The 18,223-nt window shown below is 42.7% G+C and overlaps 1 protein-coding gene across 5 annotated transcripts in view; it reads left to right on the top strand.

Annotated features, from left to right (window-relative positions):
• Atp2c1 (ATPase secretory pathway Ca2+ transporting 1) overlaps positions 1 to 18,223 on the top strand; it is a 118,172-nt gene that overhangs the window by 19,112 nt on the left and 80,837 nt on the right. For 2 of the 5 annotated variants that reach the window (XM_051140452.1, XM_051140454.1), the window contains exon 1: positions 10,135 to 10,355. The exons of 1 other annotated variant lie outside the window; for it this stretch is intronic. In XM_051140452.1, coding sequence (XP_050996409.1) covers positions 10,350 to 10,355 — 6 coding nt within the window. In that variant the 5' untranslated portion in view covers positions 10,135 to 10,349. Of the gene's footprint in view, positions 1 to 9,828; positions 9,893 to 10,134; positions 10,356 to 18,223 lie in introns of those variants that run through there. 2 more of the 5 variants (XM_051140453.1, XM_051140455.1) reach the window with 2 other exon arrangements.

The raw sequence follows: 18,223 nt of genomic DNA, 5'->3' as shown, positions 1-18,223 counted from the left end.
GAGAATGGCATTTTCTATTTACTTTGTAGAAAAAAAAAAAAACTCCTTCTTTCATCTTACTGGTCTGGCTAAAACGCCTGATAACCTCTGGTCAATGAGGCATTGTTCAAAAGGTCCAGGCTGGAATCAGGAAACAAAGGCTGGCTTCATAGCTGGAGTCACAATGCTAGTTCTTACCACGGCACTGCTCTCTATCTTTTGTCTTTACTGCTCAAAGTGTGGCTGGTGTGATGTGCAGAGGGGCCTACAAGGGGTGAAACAGGATCCTTTTATGAGCATCTGTGCTTTCCTCTCCTGTGGCCAATAGGCATCTACTTGAAGGACTTTCAAGTCTTACGTGATGTAAGGACGGCGGAGAGAGTTTAAATACTGATAAGCACCCTGACTGTGTTCTTTGGAATTAAAGACTACTTACCATGATCAAACCAGTCCTTAGATGAATGTGTTATGCTTCTTGCAAATCAGCGCTCAAACCTAGGCAGGCAATGGAATCCCCGAGGGACTAATTAAAACACAGACTACTGGGCTTCACCCTCAGAGTTACTAATTCAGTAGGGCTGGATAAAGCCCAAGAATTTGCCTTTCTAACAAGTTCCCAGGTGGCAGGGACCCCGTTTTTGAGAACTGCTGATGGAGGCCATTTGATGGTGTCTATTTTTTTTAGAATCAGAGCTGATACGGGTTGCCATACCTTCTCAAGAATAGCCTGGGTGCTACTTAGGAAGATGTAATACCATTGTTAATGCCAGGGGAACAGTAATGAGGACTTACATCTTGGAAAGTTCTTAATTGACCATTTTCAACTACGTCAGTCCCATGCCAAGCATTACATAATACTTACTAATGCAAGAAATGATTAGGCAGTTTCTTTGCTCTAAGACTCTACCATACATATTCATATCTATCTACTTCGTTTTAAAAAATAGATGTTTACTGATTAAAAATTGAAGGGGCAACTGGGAACTTTAATTGTGGCTTTAAACTTTGGGACATCAGAAGGGTAGAACAGTTGTCCTGCCCTCTATATATGACCCAAATGAAAGCCACCATGAAGACTTAATATTAAAAAAAACAACAACAAATTTCCTTTGCTTCTAGTCGGCTTCATATATAAAAGGACGCTAAAGACTCAGAACAATTTAGCTGGAGAGATGAACTTAGTATTGCTGACACTGCTGAGTGGCTCTTAGATCCTAGACATATGTTTAGTGTGTACCTTGTTGATTTTTTTTTCAATAGAGCACGATTATGAACATGTCTCAATTACCTTCTGAATAATCTCTCTAAAATACTTGTCTCTGCTTATTTATTCATAAGATTACACTCTCATTTTAGCAGCCCTTTCCAACTCTGAGGAGGTAAACCCAAGAGATTTTTTGAAAAGCTTCTGCTTGGAGCACGAATTCCCCAGTAATGGTATTTGAAGGTTAAATAAAAACAAACAAGCAGATTGTAGACAATAACTGAGGACAGCCAAGAAAGACAATGGCTATATAATTAAATAATATAGTCTTGACGGTCATCAAGGGAGCTTTAGGACAAATGTCCTGGATTCTGGAATTAGTCCCTCTCAAGGCTGTATGAAGTGAACAGGGCCAGACATCAGTAAAACAAAATAGTGAGCTGAGGGGAAATTTAGTAAGCTGAGTAGCATCTTGTGTACTCCCTAGCCGGGCACCCTGGAAATATGTAGGAAATCAAAGATGGACATTCAACTTTTACACCAGACAGGAAAAAAAAAAAAAGAACCCTTGTGCAAGGAGCATCACCTGTGAGAGTCACAGCTTCATGAGCTCTAAGAAGCAAGTGAGTTGTTTGACTCACAGGTTTATGAGGACTGAGCCTAATCACCTCGTAGAATTGCTTTATCTCTAGAGAAAAACACTTACACAAATGTCTGGTTTGGGTTGTTCAGTGAAAACTGATGTTTAATTTTTTTCAAAAATTAAATGCTTTAATCAAATGTGAAATCTTGGCATTTCCCCCTTCCCAGCACATCTGCACTTTCCCACGGTGTCAATGAGCCAGTAGGGTGGTATAGCTCAGTGGTAGAGTCCACTGAGGCCTTAGCTTCAATCCCAAGTATTCTCTCCTATTAAACCAAACCAAACCAAACCAAACAAAAAGACAGGCATGAGCATTTAAACTAGGAATCAACGCATGTAAGGCATTCTAAAAACCTCAAGTGGTATAGGTTTTTACTTGCCCTAAAGTAGATGATAAAAACCAGTAGAAGAATGAATCCTATGCAGCTAACCATCTTTAAGTTTGTTGGAAGACAAATCATGTAAGGCAACGAGAAGGTACACACTCAACTTCAGTTTTCAATTCTGTTGTGGAATCTGCCACTATAGTCACTAGTTAAGAAAAAAATAAAAGAAAGAAAGAAAAGCAAAAACCCAGACAACCTGGGATAAGGGTTCAGTGTGGTTGTAAGATTCTTGCTTAGCATGTAAGAGGTCCTGAGTTTAAACCTCAGCTTGGAACAAAAATTAAAAAAAAAAAAAAAAAAACAAAAACAAACAAACCAAACCAACGAAAGAAACAAAAAGTGTCAGTGCTCCCAGCTACATAAAGAACAACATGCCTAAACGTCACTTTATTTTTCAAGAATGCGAACATCCCTAATTAGAATTAAGAAAACTTATTCATAGAACCACTGAAGTCAATAGCCAAGTTTTTACTTTACTTGCTAATAAAGCCTTTTAAAAAAAGTATCCTTAAGCCAGGCAAGGTGGCACATGCCTGTAATCCCAGCACTTGGGAGGCAGAGGCAAAGGGATCTCTGTGAGTCTGAGGCTAGCCTGGTCTACAGAGTGTTCAGGTCAGTCAAGGCTACACAGAGAAACCCTGTCTGAACAAACAAGGAAACAAACAAAGAAAAACAAAAAACCAACCAACCAACCAAACCAACCAACACGCCATACCCTTCTTTCAGACCTCTCACTTACATCTTATTCTGTGCCCTCCTAGCGACACTGCCTTAAGCATTTTAAATGACTGGCACGGCACTGTCATTTGATGACGTCACATGCCATAGTGCATTAAACCCTTTGCATTCTTATAGGAATAATCAGCTAATTTTTAACCTTTGTATCTAGTTATTTTTTTTTTTCTCATTCTATCTACCAACTTGGATGCCTCTAGTTACAAGCAGCAGAGAATGTGACATATTAGCTATTGCAGGAAGCCCAGGGTGCGCCAGGCTCCAGGTCGGTTGTAGGCTTAGCCATACATTAAGGAAGCTGGTTTTTCACCCCCCGCCCCCACGACTACTTTGCATCCTTGCTGTTCATTTCTCACTAGAGACATGTGGAAAGAGGGATGCTAAGATGGTTGTTGCCCTCTTAAGCATTCAGCATCATTAGGATGTCTTGTTCAATCACAGATCTTTGAATTTGCCCTGAGGCTTTCTGGCTCAGTTGGTCCCTGTAAGGTCTGAGAATGGGCATTTCTGCTGAGTTCACGGGTGCTGCTGGGGCTGCTGCTGCTGAGACTGGCACTGAGTGGCACTGAGAGGCCTGGAACCAGGGTGTAGGTATTTGAGGGTCACTCCTAATGACCATGCAGTATGTATTTTATCGCTTGTTGTACAGCACGGAGACCTCTTTGCTCCCCACCTTCCAAAGGGCCTGATGTAATTTCTAGTTGGTGAAACTTTTCTGGACCAGAACACTTCCATTTATACCACCAATAATCCCAGCCAGCAGCTGATGTATCAGTTTCTTTGAAAAGCGCTGTGTCTGGCTGTTTGAACTAGGAACAGATCGAGTCTCAAATCTTCAGGACATTCCCAGATTATAGAAACATCTCCACTGCCTGGTCACCTGTGATTACACATTTTACCGTAATAAGAACATTTGGCAACATTAAATTATTTTTAATATCTTCTAATGTAGGATATAGGTATTCAGGCATTGCTTCTTATAGCCAAAAACCAAAAATAAAGTTACCTGAAGGTATATTGTAAAGGCTTTTGGTTTTCCATATAATCTTTATTTGCGACAAAGAACTTTCTAGCCTAAAGGTTTTAACAATTTGCTTGTGTTGCAGAAACTCTTCCCTGCTGATTTTGGATTTGTGTTTCTCCCTTCTTTCTCTCAGGTCATATTGCCAAATTGTAATTCCTTCTTCTAAATCAACTATCTTTTAAACCATCTCTTTGTGGTGGAGTCCATATTTTGGGCAGCATGGTGACTGGCTGTAAAAGTACATTTGAATGACTGATTTGGACTAAACGTCAGAATTCTCATAAGCCTTGGGCTATTTTCTCTCTTGAGTATCTCCCTCTCTCTTTTATTATCATAATGGCCCCTTTTCTCATTTATTTGCACAATAGGAAACACAGTAGAGAGAAATGATTTCTGCGGGGGGCATGGAAGGACATAGGACAAGTTTGGGCAAAGGAAAAAAAATATATATATTGACTTGTAGTTGAAGTAGAAAACTTTGAAGTATAGAATGTGCTGCTTTGAAGGTAGGAGGAAATATAAGCTTTTCCCAAAGCTCTTGCAGACCAGGGTGCGGCAGGATAAAGAGACTGAAATGTTTCCCACATGCAAAGAGAAGACCTCCAAGTGGAGAGAAGAGGCCTAATAACTGCAAACACAGTAGGTGGCCTGCCAACTTGATGCCAAACTCTCACTTCTGACAACCACGCCACCAGCAAAGCTTCAGTAAACATACTCACCGGCAGCTATTCAAGTTCCTTGGCTACTCTAAAGCCTGCTGCTTCCTCACCACTGTCTTGAGCAGGAACGAAGAGTGTGTTCTTTAACCACTGAAAGCGTGGCTGAAAACTATGCCCAAGCTAAAAAGCACGTTGGGTTTTGTCAGGCATTGATATGCATGCCATCAAAATCCAAAGGCCAGGCAAAGCAGAGATTTCCTATGTGCAAGGAAGTGTGCCCCTCAGCATTGCTGGCTTCCGATTTTAAGCCCTTAGTTGGGTTCAACATCTACAATTTCCTATTTTGAGCAGTGCTTGATACTGCTCAGGACTTACTCCTAGTCTGTAGACGAATGTTACATTGTTACATCCTGAATATCCTTTAAGTCCCCCGCCCTTGCTCTACAGCAAAGCTCAGTAGCAAAGTCCTTTATTTATTCCACAATAAATACTTAGAATAACAACCTTTCAGATTATACACTTATTCAGCAACTCTAAGCGTGCGCGCGCGTGCACACACACACACACACACACACACACACACACACTTTACTATAGTCAAATGTTTTAGGGGCAGAGATGAATTATGGAGTTTGGCAATCATATAGGATGGCATTTCCTTTCTTCTGTAATTTTGGGGCTAGGAATTGAGCTAGGGCTTGGTGCAGGCCTACCTACCAGTGATCTATATCACCAGCTCTCAGGATGATATCTTTTTAAATGTGTGCATTGGCATTTTGCAGTAAGTCTGAAGGTTTATAGAGCTTGGGATACTGGGTGCCTATTTTACATGGAAATCATGAAGTCTTGAGCTGGTTCTTGGCTGGCTACTCACATTCATCTTGTTTTATTTATTTATTTTTTTCCCTTTCTTATCCTCAACTGCACCCCTTGGCATGTTCATCTCCAGCAGAGAAGACTGGCAGTAAACAGTAACAATTCTAAATATCACTCTAAGGTTCAGACTCTGTAGAATGGGGAGTCATACTCAGGGGAAACTTTAGAAATAAAGGTTAAAAGTGTTCCCCAGTGTCGTTGTCTCAGGCACATCAAATATTTCACATTTTGAATGCTATTAAATGTGCATGAGCCTATGGAATTCTGTGGGAGATAAAATATTTGCATAGTATTTAGGGATCTATGTGCAATTAAACTGACCAAACACAGGTAACTTGTATTTAATCCCTTCAACTTTAAATTATTGCCTTCAACTTTTACTGTAACACTGAAAAAAAAAAAAAAAACCCAAAAACCAAAAAACATGGAATCAAGCAGATTTATAGTGGTTCTGGAAGGCAGCTGTTAGACACTGATTTCATGTGACATTCTTTGCAGTGACCTATTTCCTCATACATGACATTTCACTTGCCCTTTATTGTATAAGAAAAAGTCTGTTGTGTAGTTGGAGTAGGTTAATTTACAAAAAGAGCTGTGTGTCTTTCTATCTTTTAGAGAAATGTTCAATTTCTGGAGTCTGGGAAGATAGCCCAGTCAGTAATACACTTGTCTTGAAAGCTTACTGGGTTCTATCTCCAGTTGAGCATAGTGGCACGTGCAGATAATTCCATTACTGGGAAGGCAGAGACAGAAGGATCCCTGGGGCTTGCTGGCCCGGCCCTGTCTGTTTAGGTTGAGTGGGGAGCCCCAGGCCAATTATAGACCTGCCTTAAAAGAGGTGAAAGGTGTTTCTAAGGATGGTACCCAAGGTTGGCTTTTACACACATGCGTGAGCGCGCACACACGAGCATGCATACATACACATGAACATGGTCAGTAATTTTTCTAGACCAACTGTGTGGCTAGTGAACTTCAGGGCACATATCTTTGCTGGCTAACTTTTCCTAGGACATAGGAGAGTTATTAAATTTTGATGCTTTTTTTTTCCAAATTATGTTAAAAGTTTAAAAGAAGACATTAGCTGAGGAGAGATTTAAAAATAACTTTTCTTAAGTTTTAAAATCCATTTTTTTTTTATCATCTGGACTTATAAAAATGGCAGCTGTCATACTTGACAATGCATGTCCGTTATTGGATTAAAAAATAGTTGGACTAGGCTAAATTATAAGAAGTATTTTGTCTTCATTTATTTTAAGTGCTCATTTTTATTATATAATTTAACAGTAAAACAAGGTAGCTCATATCCTCTTAGAATAAGACACATATGAATAACATGGGAGCATCAGGAGCATTTCCCTCACTCATCCTGAATTGTAACTTTTTCCCCCAAAAAAAGAAGCCTCCCAGTTCTCCTTTTATCATTACTGTAACTACTTTTCTTTTTCATCTCCTCACCCCACTTTTCTTTTCTGGTGGTGCTTAAGTTTGAATCAAAGTGCCCTATCACACCCTCAGCTCCATTTAATTTTGTAGGTTAAATATTCAAAACAAAAGGAGTAAGACCCACATTTTAGGTGGTTGATTTCTTTCTTTCTTTTTTTTTTTTTTTTTTTTTTTTTTTTCGAGACAGGGTTTCTCTATGTTATCTTGGCTGTCCTGGACTCACTTTGTAGACTAGGCTGGCCTCGAACTCACAGCAATCCGCCTGCCTCTGCTTCCCAAGTGCTGGCATTAAAGGTGTGTGCCACCAAGCCACAGGAGGTTGATTTCTAAGGGAACATTAGGGGGCTGATTTCAAGGAAGCTTGGATGTCTTCTATTCCATGGCCACCAGTCTCACTGTAGCTAGTCTTCTGCTTGTTTCTTTATGTAACAAGCTTATACCTTGGCAATGCTTGTACTTCATATATTGTCTTCAATTGGTTTTTCAGTCCCTTCCAACAACTTTGCTATGTAAGGAGGAAAAAGGAGTATTTACACCTGTATGTGTGTTGCGCACTTACAGCTCACTGTATTTTAGTGCCTATGTCACACGTTGAGGTGGGAAACGGCTACAATACCTCACAGAAGGGTCCAGCATGCTCTGAGGAGGAAAGGAGCGAAGAGAGCATTTCTGAAGTTTGTGACTTGCCACTCTGGCTTTAATAGTATTAATTAAAGCTTTAGTATATAAATTATATGTGTACACATAATACTAACTTTCAATTGTAGGAGACAGAAGCCGATGCTCCTGATGTTGCCTAGTGTGGGATAGTAATTTGGTAAAGAATAGAAAAACCATCCCAAGCAATACACACGTTTCGGCAAATTAGTCCAATAACTAACCATAAAGATGTCCTCATTTTCTTTGTAAAGGTTTATTTGGCTTCCACTTCCCAATCCAGTCCATCGGTGAGGGAAGCCACGACAGGACCCTGGCAGCAGGAACTGGAGCTCAGCCCGTGGAGAAGCACTGCGTGTTGGCTTCTCCATGGCTCGCTCAGCCTGCCATTTTCTATAACCCAGGACCATCTATCTGCTTATGGGTGGCACTGCCCGTAGTGATCTGGGCACTCCTACACCAATCTCTTCAGAAAATGCCCCACAGACTTGCCTGCAGGCCAACCTGACAGAAACATTCTCTCAATGGAGGTTCCATCTTATCAGATGACAAGAGCTGTATCAAGTACAACAATGAAATTGCTTTTTCCGTAAGTCTATGTATGAATTCTAAGCATCTATATAATGTAATTTTATAAACTTTATGTTTTAAATTGTGCTTGTAGCATTAATGTTTCTCTAAGTAATAACTCGTACAAACTGTAAGACTGAGCACGAGACAGCAAATTTATTATAAAAGCCACCGGCTTATACCACTGGGCATGCAAACATCACTAAGCATACATAGCAAAGTGGAGATAAGGGCTATTATAGATGTTGACAACAGCCTGTCCTCAGAATTGTGGCCATCCGTCTCCACTTCTATCTCCTAAGGGTGGCATGTACTATTACATCTGGCAAAAGCTTCTTTTTTTTTTTTTCTGTTTTTCAAAATAAAAGCAGTGTCTATCTCGAAGCCGCCCAGAATATTTGCTCCTAAATAGCTTAACAGGCACCTAACAAAGAAAGACAGGCAGCTTGGTCCATTATGTTGAGCGTGTGTTGGGAAGCATGTTTACAGGCATGTAGTGGTTAGACACTGAGGAAAAATACTTATAGCATGTAGGGTTTTTTTTTTTTTTAAGATTGAGGGGGAGGGGCTTTCAGAAGACGCTCAAGAACTGGCCACAGGTGTAGTTCTGCCCCCTAGTGGACATAGGTGAGAGACTGGTCCGATGGCTACCTGTGCTCACCAAACAGCCAACTAGTCATCAAAAAGCACTTACTCGGGGCTTGTGTGAGGTGCTAAGCGAAAGGGTGACTTGGAAAATGATAAAGGCCAAGGTAATACCGCTTCTTCAGCTTCGATGGCGGGCCGATTGATTTCTAGTTGCTATGCCAGCTCTTTTGAATGAAAAAGGTCAGGAGTCCCTCCTCCGGCTGTCGCACTGAACCTCGCCCTCTCGTGACACCTGGGGCTTCGGAGCACTCCTGAGCAGGGCAGCGTTTTGGAAACCGCCTCCATGATGACTTGCTCTCACAAGACAAGAGATAGGCGCTAGAGCAGGTGTTTGCAAGCGAGGGGAAGGCCGCTGACAGGAAGAGCAGCTTGTCTCTGCGTCGCCCAAGGAGATTGTGACGGCTGCGGGACGGGAGAGACTTCCAGAGCAGTGTAGAGAGCGCCCAGGCGACTCTGGGACGCGGCCATGTCTATGCCTAGTTCAACATCACGGCCCCGCGGCCTCCTGGAAGGGGACGTGTGGCCTGAGAAGGGGACGGACGTGCTCCCGCCCCTTGTGCCCGCCCGGAGGGTGTGTAGAAAGAGGGCAGACGCCACTCCCAGGGCCCGCGAGGAGCCGCGGGTCCCTCGCGCTTCCCCCCCACGGAGCCTCTGCATCCGCCGACAACGTCCATCCCGGCCCGCAGGCTGGGCCTCACTGCACTTCCGCTCCCCGGCGCAGAGAGCTGGAGTGCGCCTGCGCGCGCGCCTCTCCCCGGCGGAAGTGGTAGCGACAAAGCTCGGTGGGCGGCGGGCCGGGTAGTGCAGGGCGCGCCGGGCGGCGGGGAGGGGTGGAGCGCAGGAGGCGGAGGCGGGAGCAGAGCTGCTCGGCGGTGCGCGGAGCCGCGCGGAGCCGGTGGGCCGAGCTTGACGGACCCTTCGCCGCTCGTCCTCTCCCCCCACCCCTCCCCGCCGCCGACCTGCTCGTTCTCCTCAGGACGCGGCTGGGTTCCGTGTGGCAGCGCCGCCGCTGCCGCCAGCAGCGCCCGTTCGCCCGAGGCGCGTGGGGCGCCCCCCGTAGCCCCGCGAGTGAGTCCTCGCAGCCTGGAGGGAGGGGGACGTCTGGGGTATCGGGGAGGTAGCCACTCCTTTCCCTATTTCCAGAAACTTCCAGGTCCGGCGGGAAAGGGGGTGGGAGGAATCCGGGGGAATGTCTCTTGCCAGTAGGGCGCCTCGCGGGCGCCGCCCGGCTGGCGGTGAGGCGCTGCGGGCAGCGCAGGGGGTGGGCTAGGGAGGTGGCGCCTGGGCGGGGGTCGCCCCGCTCCTCTCCCCCTCTCGTCAGCTCCGCTTCTCCTGGTTTCTCTTGCAGATGCTGCTGCTAGGGGTGGTGGGAGCAGCCGTGGGACGCGTGGCCGGGAGCGGGGTTGACAGCCTGGGATTCCGGGGTCTTCTCTTCCTTGTCCTCCTCCTCTCTCTATTCCCAGTGTGGCCGTGGCTGACACTAAAGACTTTGTAGCCATCAACCCGAGTGCAGTTTCGATGGAAAATGAAGGTAAAGGCCCCTGGCAGATGGGTTTGCAACACAGTTGAGGGTGTGGTGGTTTGCTTTTTTTTTTTTTTTTTTTTTTTTTTTTAAGTTCTCTGTCTTTTCCCACCTTTTAATTAAAAAAAAAATTTTTTTTTTTGTTTTCTTTGCATGCGAAATGTCTTGAGGATTTGCTTCCCTAAGGGCATCTAGCTTTTATTTTGGCAACATGGGCATTGCGGGGATTAAGGTTCTGCGGGTGACAGCTTGGTTCTGCTTTCCTGGGAAATGGTTATTTTCTGTAGCCTTGGGAATGGGACGGAAGTTTTCATTTGAGATAGCATCTGTGCATGCCCTCATAGCTAGCTCTTTGAAAGGAATCAGTGGCTGGGAAGTAGAAATGGGAAGAGAAGACTGGGTCACATCCCTGAATAGTTGCATAGCGAGCTTTGTTAGGGTGTGCGACTGAATTCACTTATGAAAAGATTTTTAAAATGAATTCTAGCTTTGGAAAAAAAATCGTTGTGTTTTTAAACTTACAGATTGAAAAAAAAAAGAACAAAACAAAACACTTGAATTAATGAAAATTTCTGAGAATTTCAAAACATTTCCAGGACATTGACAGTAGAACCTGTTTGTCCCTATTACACATTGTGTTTGGACACATTGGCCGCGTTGGCCTCGTTAAAATAATGCTTTTTACTTATAACACGTAGGTTTAAAAATTTCTTGAATAACTGAATAATTGATTTTCCCTTTTGAACCAACCACCTTTATTGTTCGGATTGACTTCTGGCTTGTCTGTGATCATTCATCTCTTTCTTTTTTTCCTCCCCTTCTCTTTTGACTGGGCTGCAAGATGCTAGAAAAGGTACTTGACAAATGATTGCTTTTCCCCTCCTTCCTTGAATTGTTTGGTTTAAAAATCTTTATTTGGTACACAGGAGATGCAGTTAAGCTGAATGCTTTTTCTGTTGTTGAGAATATAAGCTTGATTGGCTGAGTAGGGCTTGAAATTTTAAATAAGTGTTTCTCATGGACGCAGTGCTCTGTTGTGTTATTGGAGAACTGTGGCACATGTAGGAAATATGGCTTAGTTTCATTCTGCATGGATAATTGCTGGGATGCATCTTCTGACATTCCAAAGTGTGTGACTGCAGAGGGGTTGCGCTAACTGGGTCTTGAGGAAAAGCCGTTTTTTCCCCCTTCTGGTGTTATGGAAAATTGTTTTCCTAAGCCCCTTTTCTCTTGCCTTTTATAGATTTAAGAAAGTCAGATTTGTTTTTCAAAAGGCCGTATCAAGTCCATTCATATAGTGGTTTCTATTTAGACATCTCTGTAAGTCGAATCTCAAAGCTATGGTACATCTGTGAGCTATTTTCAGAGTATTACCAGATTTAGGGGAGTAGACTGATGTAGGTGGATCCTTGGCTGTTGGCTTTCCTTCTTGGTGTCTTAGGAATCAGAGCATGAGTAATGAAGCCAGCGCTCATCTGCTGAGGGAAAAGAGGGTGGCTGTTACATAGAAGCGTGTCCATGTTTTATGGCCACACAAGAATGATGCGCCTTCATAGTAAACGATGATGAACGTCCTAAAAACTTGAGGGGTTTTCTGCCCCATTATTTTTGATGATCAGGAAACTAATATTTTGTTAATCTCTTACTATAATAACATTTTTTTTGTTTAAATGTTTGTTGGGTTTTTTTTTTTTTTAGAAGAATTTGTGGATAGCCTAGTCAAAAGCAATTGACTATCTTAAAGTAGATCTGAATTTCTTTTCATCTTATAGTTTGTACCCTCTTCTGATAATCAGCAGCTTAGAGAGCGTGGAGCCAAAATACTAAACAATCTTGTCCCGATGCAAAGCTGTGTGGCTTGAGGCACATTTCCCCTTTTTTGAGTTTCATCTAAGGTTGGGATGGAAAGAGTGCAGCTCACCAAGTGGAGATGGTGAGTGAGAAGCACTGCAGACATGGTGTTGGGAGACGGGAACACTGGAGTTGAAGCATGGTTTGGGGAACTAGGCAGCTCACTGTGAGTACTGCGTCTCCACTTGTCCTTGTGCAGATTATAAAAGATTTTTTTCCTATGGGTTCTTTATGTATAAAAATAAGGGTAATGGTAGTTGCCTCATGAGAGTGTTGTAGGTCTCAAAACAGCATCTGGCATACAATAAGTAATAAATGTTAATCGTAAATAGCCTAGTCCACTGTTTGATGCATACTGTTAAGCCACCTGGCATTAATGTCATGACATTTCATTGTTGGAGTGGGAACAGTAGTGGCCAAAATTCTCAGAATGAAGTTGTTGCTGTTCAGTGTCGGGTGGGTTTAAGGAATTTTCTGTAGAGTTGGAGTTTTAAACAGAGGTTAGGCTTCCACCAAGCCTTCTAAATTAATTGTCTGTGAATGGCATATTGCCATCCTAGAGGGTTGGCATAGTAAGTGAAGCCAGAGAATGGTTGACACAGCTTTAATGAGCGACTAAGCCATGTTACTGTTGTGCAGAGAGTTCCCAGCAGGTGGGCAGGTAAGTTACCCTGTTAGTGTGAGCTGTCTGATAGTGGTGTCCGCATGGGAAGAGTTCGCAGCAGCTGTGCTTACAGTGCTTACATCCTGAGAGGAGGTGGCTTTGTTCATTTACTTTAAACTTCCACAGTAGAGGATTTATTGGCATTTGATTTTGATTCTTCTAAGTCCCTCCCCCACTTAAACTTTTTCTGGAAAGTCTGACCTATTTTTAGCCAGTCTCCTGGATGTTTCATGTGTATGTCCTACCAGTCAGTAGGAACATTCAAGGCCTTAGTTTATTTCCAGAGATTTCAAGGATTGAGTCCTAGACACAATTGTTGGGATTTTTTTCTTGTGTCTAAATCCTTTAAAAGTCCTTTTAACATACTTATTATAAGTCTACATTAACAAGGTAACTATCACTTAGTGAGATAATACATCTTTTACATTTTTAAATAGTTGTTGATAGTTTAAAGGATGGCTTATTAGAAAAGACATTTCTAGCTGGAAGGTTTTGCAGATAATTTTCCTCCCTTCCTGTTAACTGGGTTAGTCTGGGTTAGTCTTTGTAACAAATCTGACCTTTTCTAAAGAGCTTTTCTAAGAGTTTGGTGTGCTTTAATACTGCTTGAATGTGTCTATCACTCTTGAGTAGAGATGTAATAATCTTCAGGATTTCAGGAAAGGCTACATCCAGCTAGAAGACAACTCCATATCTTTTTTGATGTCATTTGTATTTATACTTTTTAAAGTAGTTTGTCACTCAATTTCAAATGGTTGTCCTCGAATGTCTCAAGGAAGTACTACTGTGTTAGGACAGCTGGAGGGACAATAGGATGGAAAGAGCAGAAGGAAAAGAAAGCACTTTAGTTTTATTCCAACCCATGAAAGTATCTTAAGTCTCCAAGTGTGGAAAATGTAATTTATTTTATTTGTAGTATTGTCTCTAAGGTACTCTTAATTGGTTTATTAAAAAGGCCTGAAACTAAAAGAGTGTGTAAGAACATTTTTTAATCGGTAGAGAATATTGCAGTTTGTAAGTAATAGACTCAATAGCCTTTAGAACTTTTTTTTTTTTACACATTCTGTGTGTGTGTGTGTGTGTGTGTGTGTGTGTGTGTGTGTGTGTATGTGTGTGTATTTATGTGTTTCTTACTAAAACTGGAGACACAAGTTTAGCTAGGCTGGTTGGCTAGTGAGCTGTAGGGATATTTATTTCCCTATCTCCAGCTGGGGTTCCAGACATGCCTGCTGCTGTACCCAGCTTTTCTGTGGTTGCTGGGATCTGAACTCAGGTTCCCATGCTCGTGAAACAGATACTTCAGGAACTAAAACATCTCCTGAGCCCTAGATTAGCTTAATATTCTTACCATTTAATGTCAGGAATTTAGCTCTGTTAATTGAAACATTATGAAACAAAATAGTTGTCTGGGGAACACACCCCTAAGGCCCAAAGGTTCTCTTTGGAGATCTTACTTAACCAGGATGTGTTTTACAAAGTTGAGTTTTGTTTAAAGGTGGCAAGAATACCATATCTTTTTAGTAAAGTAAATTAGGATGAGGTTTACATTGCTAAAAAGCTAAAAAGCTAGCTTCTTGTCTAGAGGGTGGTAGTAGGGCATGTGTTTAATCCCAGCACTTGGGAGGCAGAGGCAAGCTGATCTCTATGAGGTTGAGGCCAGCCTGGTCTACAGAGCGAGTTCCAGGATAGCCAAACAGCCAAGGCTACACAGAGAAACCTTGTCTCGGGGTTAAGGGTGGCAGGAAGATAGCTTACAGTTAGCTCAAGAGAGTCCTGAATTTACCTTGTGAAAAAATAGTGCTTTTGTCATGATTTCAAGGTGTCCTTTGTGAGGTAGCCTTTTCTGCTTTTCCTGATGTCAAATGGTAAAAAGAAGTAAAACTGCTCAGTGAGCTCTCAGGCTAGTTTCATAATTTCATATAAGAAAACAGTTTCTCTTAACATATCAGGCTAATTTGATACATTTCTTTATAAATTTTAATGGCCAAGGTTCATATTCACATATTAATTTATATGCATTTGTGGCTGTTTCCTTTGTCTTCTGGCTTTAAGTTGTTGTTGCAAGATCATAAGTCTTAGTCTGTAAGCAGATAATTCAGATGGTGTTGAGTTAGGTTCCTGTGGACTGAACTTGTGATGCAAAAAAGTTTGAAATGGAAAAAGGGCTAGAGATTTGGACAGTGATTAAAGGGGTAAAGAACCTTGTCCAGGGTGGCTGTCACTGCCATCTGATTTGTCTCTGCCTGCCTGCTTTTTCTGCTGCAGAGAAGGACTAGAGAAGGTGGGAGCTGGATTTATGTAGTGTACCTGGTAATATAACTGCTTAAGTGAAGCCTTTTTGGTTTTGCTACGTGGTCACTTTGTAAATGTGCTGACCTTAAGTTGTGTGTCCCTGCTCCCAGGGTACACTCAGTAATCTAACATGACGTTCTTAGAATGACTTGGCAGCATCCTTCTAAAAGATTATTTTAATTTACTCATGTAGAACTAGACCCCAGCAGATGTTATGTTGTTTGATATTCAGCGCTTCACAGAAAAACAGAACAGCTGAAGTGGAACATTGGACGGCTTTGTTGTCTGTGCCATCTTCAGCAGCTCATTGCCTTCCTGGGCAAGACCCTGGGTCAGATCCCCAGCAGCATGCAATCAGGAAGGATAATACTTCCTAAGGAATGTTGGAAGAGTTTAGGGCAAAGTTACGATGCATTCTGGATTTCCTCTCATCCTGCCACCTTTCACTTGTAGAGCTCAGCCATTGATGTTGTCATTGTCATTTCATTCATGATGTTATGATCCCCCTCCCCCCCCCCCCCCCCCTGCCCTTCCCCTCTGTGCATAGTGGTTCCAGTAGGCTTTGCTTGGCTGTTTGAGTGTTTCCTTAGTAGATGATTTGCTTTTCTACATCTGAGTTTCAACGTAGGTGGGGGTAGAAATATTTGGCTCAGGCCTTCTTTGGGGTCAGAGCTTCCTTGTTCTGTGGTGTGTCATTGCTGCATTTCTTCAGAGGAGGCAAAAGCATTTAATGCCACGAGTGCCAGAAATAGCAAGTGGTACACTTTGTAAAGGTGTGTAAACCACTCTCCTCTAGGTCCTTGTCTTAATGCTTGTGAGGGCTGCTGTTGCCCAGAGTCGACTCCTGGCTTGTGAAAGAAATGCCTGTGATCCTGAACTCCAGCTTCCTTTCCACCCCAGAAAAAATGTGACCATTGATGGCTGCTTTTTGTTTTTTGTTTTTGTTTTTTTTAATGAGTTCTACAGGGCAATGTATGGAGAGAGGTTTTAAATCAAATACCAGTTCAGTTGGAAGACCAAGGCTCAAAGTTAATTCTTGTGGGTCGAGACCCTCAGGTTGTCTCATTCAGGTTGAGCGGGGTCTGGCACATGTACATTGTTGGTTGAATGAAATGTTGGCTTTCACTGCTTCTCTCATGTGGGGGTAATTTCACACTCTAGAGAACATTTGCCTATATCTAGAGACGTTATTGGTTGTCACAGCTGCAGTAGTGCTGCTGGCATCCAGTGGGTAGACACCAAGGATGCTGATAAACATTGCCCTATACACAAGTTAGCACGACCCTCATTCCTACCCCCTCAAGGCATTGTTTATCCCCAAATGATGGTGCCTATTGAGAGACACTTTTCTAAACAAAGGCAAGAAATTACTCCTGAGCCTTGGTTTCCTCCATTGCAAAGAGGTGGTGACTATTCTTAGGTTTGTCAGGTTAAATAGGGTCAGCGTATACAGGTGTCTAGCAGTCAAAAGCTGCAAAGCAAATGCAGATTTTCTTTAATTTAGTTGAAGGAAAGAGTTAAGAAAACTTTGATCCCTGATGTTTTGGCTTAGGATTCAAAGGTTTTAGTATTTGTCTTAGTTTGAAGCTGGATGTTAAGGAAGCCTATAGTAGCTTTTATAGATTCGTACATTTTAAAAATAGTTTTATTAAGTATCTGCTTCCTTGACTTGGGATTTTAGCATTTCATAACTTAGTAGGAGACAAAAATACTGGAAGCCATATTTGCTTCTGGTCACTGGGGTTAGATTCTTAATTTTACTTTTAGACCATAATTACATTGCAAGTATTATCTGTTGCTTCTGAAATTTTTAATTTTAAAATCAAGACTAAGGTAGTATAAATTTGTGTTCATGTGTGTAAGCACATGCGTGCCTGTATAAGTTGGAAGTGTGTCTTTCTCTTGCTTTCCACCACCACACTTTTGAGAGAGGGACTTTCACCAAACCAGAGCTTGATATTTCTGTTAGATGGGCTGGTCAGTGAGCCCTGGGATCTTCCTGTCAGCCCTCCCTGTAAGGCTCTCTCTCAGCCTAAGGCTGGGAACGTGACCCAGACAAGCTTGGGAAAGTGACCCAGAAAGAATTGAAGGCCAGTTTCAGTTTTTGAGATCAAGGTGGCCAACCGAGATAAACAATTTCAACTAAGGTAAACGATTCTCAGAAAAGTACCATCTGGAAATTCCCCAACACCCCTCCCTGCCAAGAATAGCCCCCAAGACCAACGACCCCTGCAATAGCCAATAACATTTAGACAAGCACCCTTAGCGACCACCAGAGCCAATCCTAACATAGGGCACACAGCCCCTCCTAACCTTTGTGGTTTTAGCCTTTAAGAGTAGCCTGTAACAGTGACTCGGTGTGCCTCCCTCCCGAGTGAGCGCTGAGGTACCCTGACGCGCGTCAGCAATAAACCTTGTGCTTTTGCATCAGCACTGTGGTCCTCGAGTGGTCTCTCGCGATGACCCCCTACGCGAGTGGACTCTAGGGTCCAACACTCCCACCCCAGTCCCCCCACCCCAAGCCCAGCATCAAGGTTACAGATGTGCTCAGCCACAGGTGGCTTCTTCCATGGATGCTGGGGATGCTGGTAGAGCAGGAACTTTATCCCCTGAGCCATTCCCAGCCCTCTGAACGATTTCTTTGGGAATATGCAGACCATCAGGGTCTATAATGCTTTTTTCCCTTTACCCATTTACAAAAATTCCAGTCTGCACCTCTTGGAGGCCTGAAGTTATTGTGTATTTAATTTCAGCAAAAACACTTTCCTTCAATGTAAGTGTGTAGCGCTCAGAATTTTCTTTTTATGATAATCATTTATACTTGCCAGTAAACTACTTTTAAGGACTTAGCAGCTCCCCATTGTACCTGTAGCTACACATGCTGGCAAGCAGGTGGAAGGTATCACAACAATGACTGTGATTTCATAAGGGTTTGCTTTGCAATAGCTGGCCAAGTTAAGATCATCAGCTAATTGCTTAATGAAGTGACTATTGTGTAAAATACTGCTAGAAAATATGATGGGATCTAACATTGTTTCTGCAGTTGGTGAGAGAGTGGGAGTAAAGGTTT

This window comes from Acomys russatus, chromosome 32 (genome assembly GCF_903995435.1).
Source record: "Acomys russatus chromosome 32, mAcoRus1.1, whole genome shotgun sequence".
Lineage (NCBI taxonomy): Eukaryota > Metazoa > Chordata > Mammalia > Rodentia > Muridae > Acomys > Acomys russatus.
This window is presented reverse-complemented; position numbering and strand designations above follow the sequence as displayed.